At 48.3% G+C, this 5,546-nt stretch overlaps 1 protein-coding gene across 1 annotated transcript in view; it reads right to left on the bottom strand.

Moving 5' to 3' along the window:
- KIAA1211L (KIAA1211-like ortholog) overlaps positions 1 to 5,546 on the bottom strand; it is a 58,528-nt gene that overhangs the window by 47,712 nt on the left and 5,270 nt on the right. Inside the window, exon 2 of the mRNA XM_014536435.1 lies at positions 3,605 to 3,773. Coding sequence (XP_014391921.1) covers positions 3,605 to 3,773 — 169 coding nt within the window. The remainder of the gene's footprint in view (positions 1 to 3,604; positions 3,774 to 5,546) is intronic.

The raw sequence follows: 5,546 nt of genomic DNA, 5'->3' as shown, positions 1-5,546 counted from the left end.
CACACTGACCACCTGGGGGCAGACATTCAACACAGGAGCTGCCCCCTGGTGGTTAGTGCACTCCCACAGGGGGAGCGCCACTTAGCCAGAAGCCCTGAGCCGGGCTCACGGCTGGCGAGCGCAGCAGCACTGGTGGGAGCCTCTCCTGCCTCCATGGAAGCACTAAGGATGTCCATCTGTTGTACATCCCCTTAGGGCTCCCAGAATATGAGAGGGTGCAGGCCAGGCTGAGGGACTTCCCCCCTCCAGTGCCCGAATTTCATGCACCAGGCCTCTAGTTAATAATAATATTCAAGAAAAAACAAAATTCATTGGTCAGTACTGGAAGGTGACAGGGTACCAGGTCATCACTCTGAAGGTGGATCAATAAAAGGATCATTATCTAAGCATTACCCTGCCCTTCCTGTACAAACTGTATTTGAGAGCCACCAAGGAGCTGATGAAGTAAAGAAAAAGGTCTTCTTCATAGAAGAACTAGTGACCCAGTGCACGGATTTGTGCACATTGAAAGGAAATTAATTAGAAGGTGGCCGGTGGGGCGGGACTGGGCAAGATAGGCCGGACATGCTCTGGAGCCAACCTCCCATGGTCCCTTCCTGGCATCTGCGGAAAGAGCGGGGTTACACTGGCAGGTGGGGTCCCTCAGCCTGGCCTGTGGGGACTGGGCCAAAACTGGCTCTCTGACATCCTCTGAGGGGTCCCGGAGTGTGAGAGGGCACTCACTCTGCCAAGTTGCTGTTGTACAGGGTGTGGAATGCAATGGGTCCCGGAGTGTGAGAGGGCACTCTGCCAAGTTGCTGTTGTACAGGGTATGGAATGCAATCACAAGTGTGCGGTAAACCAGATTCGGGGCCAACAGTGCCCCAGCAATAACATAACCCATGGCCGAAGGTGGAATCACGGGGCCCACACGATGAATCGGGCTCCCTCTTCTCTGGTTTCGGGGTGCGTCACCCAGAACCGTCGCTGCCAAGTTACTGCAGCTCTGCAGCTCCTGTGTTGAGCGTCTGCCTCCTGGTGGTCAGTGCGCATCATAGCGATACTTGGCATATCAGCCTTTTATATATATAGATTCCAGCTGGCTCATGCAGAATAAATGGCACAATTAGAAAAACCACCATTTTGCAATGAAATGATGGGTCTAGGCCAGTGGTCGGCAAACTCATTAGTCAACAGAGCCAAATATCAACAGTACAATGATTGAAATTTCTTTTGAGAGCCAAATTTTTTAAACTTAAACTATATAGGTAGTACATTGTTATTAACTTAATTAGGGTACTCCTAAGGCTTAGGAAGAGCCACACTCAAGGGGCCAAAGAGCCGCATGTGGCTCGCGAGCCGCAGTTTGCCGACCACGGGTCTAGGCCATGACCCTCAGTGGGTGTTAAAACCATTCGGTGAAGATGAGTGGAGGAATCGCACTGAGAACCCCCTGCACCCACTGTTCAGTCTTAGTCACTAGAAGTGGGACAACCAGAAAGCATGTGCCTGTGAAGTGACAGCAAGTATCCAGTTCCACCTCAATCTAATTCATATCTAGCTCTACCTAACACTTCCCAAGAGCTTCAGAGACTACAGGAATGAGTTCGGTCATGCCAAGAGAAAGCAAAGCCAGAACGTGGGATGTTCTGCAGAGCAATCGGCCCTGCTCTTCCAGCAGATCAATGACCTGAAACCAAGGGGGTTGAGGGTTGCTACAGATGAAGAGACTAAAGAGGCAAAACCACACAATAAATGGGCATCAACTTCTCAAACCCACAGGGTCCCACGGAGATTGCCAGCATCAATGTGTCTTGGCAGGTGGAACTCCTCTGGCCAAGGTGACGGTGAGAAGTTGCTCAGGTCCAGAAGACACGCCGACTCTTGCATTGGCTAAGTGCCTTTAAGACAGCCGTGGGCAAACTACGGCCCGCGGGCCGGATCTGGCCCGTTTGAAATGAATAAAACTAAAAAAAAAAAAAGACCGTACCCTTTTATGTAATGATGTTTACTTTGAATTTATATTAGTTCACACAAACACTCCATCCATGCTTTTGTTCCGGCCCTCCGGTCCAGTTTAAGAACCCATTGTGGCTCTCGAGTCAAAAAGTTTGCCCACCCCTGCTTTAAGATCTTGCCTGTCCTCCACGCTGCTCTCTGAAAACATTATTTGCACTTCCAGAGCCTCATCATAGTCCACCCTCGGGCTTCCTTTCCTAGCATCAATCCAGCAAACTATTACCAGTAAATGAGGACCCTGCTAGGTGCTGGGCATATAAAGGTGAAAAGGGCGCAGTCCCCACCTTCCCATGGGCTCCGGTGATAGAGGAGATGGACAAGTGGACAGGTTATTTTTATCCCAGCTCGCCCCTCCTGCTATGGTGCTGTTCCATGGCTGGGGGGGAGGAGGGGCCACTCCCAGGCCTGTCTTCCCAACGCCAGGACTGTGTTCCAGTCAAGAAGGTGTGTGGGGTGAGTGTTGCCGTTTCCCTGCAGCTGGCCCAGAGAAGAAGACGTGTGATACTTAGCAATGTTACATGATGTCTTTCCCCCGAGTTTGGAGCACACCACCCGAAACACCTCGCTCGGCCCACCCTCTCCGCGATCCACAAGCCGATCCACAAGCCGCCCTGTGGCAAGCATGCTCACTGCCAGCCGGAAGAAACAAACAAAAAAGCCAACCGGAAAAGCCTGGAGCCTTTCCTCTTCAGTCATTTGGTGCCACCAAGTGGTCAGTGTAATTTCCACTCTGTTAAACTCTGGCGAGGAGACTGGTGAAAAGGAGGGAGGGCAGGACACGTCCTTGGGTGCTGACAGCGACCCCATCCCAGGGTAGTCTGTTCTCTGACCCCGAGGGTCATTATGCCTCTGAAGAGTTTTACCTTCAAGGTAAGGGCCAATGTTGTTTAAAAGAAAACATAAAAGTTGGCGTGGCAACAAATCTGTGTGTTTCCCCCCCCCCTTTTACTCATAGATATAGCTGCTGGGATAACTGAGCATATATATTACAACTATATTTTGGTGAAATGCAAGTTATGAAAATAAGTAGACTTCTCCAAATTGTCCGACCTATTGAGTCTGTTCTGCCTCACAATATTTTTGGATGATTTTTCTAAGATGGAACAGCAAAAAGCGCCACCCCACCCCCCTTCTCTCTTGTCTCTGTTTTGCTCTCTCAAAACTTTCTTATTAGATTACTCAAAGTTCAAGCTCAAAGAGATGTACTTCCTGGTATAGTATCCAGGTCCTCAAAAGAATTTTAGGTCAAATTAAATCGGCTCATATCCCAATCTTGCCACGTTCAGCTGTAGCATATTGGGCAAGTTTTCCAAAATTTTGCTAAAGCGTGGTTTGCTCATTGATAAAATGGTACATCTCACCTCCTGTCCCACAATTATCGCAGAATTTTAATATATGCAGCACCTGGCACACAGCAGGTACCTAAGGATTTCCCCCAACGTTCTCCGTGTATGAAAAGACAGAAAGCACAACTTCGGTGGGAGAACCTGCTGTGGAACTACCTAGGAAGAACGCAGGCTCAGAAACCCAGCCGGTTACCATGACAACGACACAGAGCATTCGGGCCTCCAGTGCCCGCTCCTGAAGGGCCTGAAAAGCAACTTACTCGAGCTCATCCTCCGAGTCGTAGCCCACTGGCCCCGCCTCGATGGCAATGAGCTCACTCTTCGCCTGGCTCTGCTTCCAGGCGCTGCCTCCTGCGGAGGAAGGCGATTCCTTTCTCTTCTTCTTCCCGAAGAGCTTCTTAAACGTTTTGAACTTGGATTTTTTCTTTCCTGTGCGGAAGGAATGCCCGTGAGTGCTTACCGAGCCTGTGTGAGACATGCAGGAGAGGGGAGAAAGCAAGACTGCTGTCCATGCACCCAATTCTTCGCTCCTCAACAGCCCGTTTACCACACAGCAGGACGTGAGGCACCTGGCACCCCATTTCTGGACACCAGGAAACAGATCTTGATTTCTGCCTATTTTGGGCATTTAACAAAAGAGCCAAGCGCTGGAGCGTCATCGAAGCATGAGCAACTTTCCTCTCACCTGAAATCAAGTTTTAACCTCCGTCATATACAGGGTCAAAAGCAAAAAGTCCTGATGAGGAAAAGACCATGTCAGAACCCCAATTTTTTTTCCAAAATAATCCTAAGTGCTTCAGTTAGTGTGGACATGAGCACCATGACAGTCAGAGGAGGGCCAGCCTCATGGGCAAGAGGTGCTGGCGGGAGCCCCAAAGCCGGGATGACCTAACAGCTTCCCGTGGGAAAAATCATCATGTGCCGGTGGCCGCGCAGAGACCAACCGCCAGGCTCCCAGGGTGACAGAATTCACAGCCTTGCAAACGCGATGCTCCTGCCTTCTCACCCACAAATCCCACCACACCTGGGCCCTGTGAGGGCGCATTAGTAGCCAAGCAGAGCTCCTTGCTTTCCTCCTGAATCTGTAGGAGGACTATCAATGGAAGGATGCAACACTGTGTATAAGCGGGATGCCGTCTGATATATCCCCAAAATCCACTCCAATGATTCCTGAGTTTATACATAAGTAATTCTGTAAGCTGAGTTCCTTAACAAACAGATGGAATTGTTATCTTTTATGTTGACGCTCCCTTAGGGCGTGTGCCCGATATTGCCCTAATGTGGAGAATTATTAAGGATCAGTCTGGTAGGAGCTCCTGCAGTACCTTAGGTGGAGCTACTCGCTGCCCAGAGGGGATTTAGTTGTTCAGCCACGTCTTACCATCGAATGAAAGTTTCCTCACCTTTATAATCACAAAACAATTATGTTGCTAGTTGGTGGCTCTCAAAGAGAGTCTATTATTTGGAAAGGCTTTTAACAGTTTTCTGCATTTACCAGGTCACCATCTGGCCTTTGCCTAGTTAACAAATAGGTACACATCCCTGCAGGTCTGAGCAAACATGTGGCCTCGCGGTCCTTCACTGTCAAAGATGCCGCTGCCGCTCTGGGGTAATGTTCACAGTGTTCTCAAACGACATAAAAATGGACTAAACTGTTTTGAGTCGATAGTAGTGAAGGTCAAAGAGAAAAACAGTTTAGTCATTCTTGTCTAGTTACTAAGTACACATAGCAAAATACGTTATAAAGTGCAGTGAGGAACGTTTAACTTTAAAAGTAACTATCAGCAGAGGAATTATGTGTTTAAAATAGTGCGGTGGTTTCCCGTCTTATGTTTTAAAGTGCAGTGAGGAACGTTTAACTTTAAAAGTAACTGGCAGCATATGAATTATGTGTTTAAAATAGTACGGTGGTTTCCCGTTTTATGTTTAATATTAGAGGGATCCATGGGCAGCAAAATCTCAGACATATACCAAAGCAATATCTTCACCAATACAGCTCCTAGGGCATTGGAAACTAAGGAGAAAATAAACAAATGGGACTACATCAAAATAAAAAGCTTCTGCACAGCGAAAGAAACCATCAACAAAACAACAAGAAAGCCCACTGCATGGGAGAACATATTTGCCAATGATATCACCGATAAGGGTTTAATCTCCAACATTTACAGAGAACTCATACAACTTAACAAAAGGAAGATAAAC

Source organism: Myotis brandtii, unplaced genomic scaffold, assembly GCF_000412655.1.
Source record: "Myotis brandtii unplaced genomic scaffold, ASM41265v1 scaffold1612, whole genome shotgun sequence".
Classification (NCBI taxonomy): Eukaryota; Metazoa; Chordata; class Mammalia; order Chiroptera; family Vespertilionidae; genus Myotis; species Myotis brandtii.
This window is presented reverse-complemented; position numbering and strand designations above follow the sequence as displayed.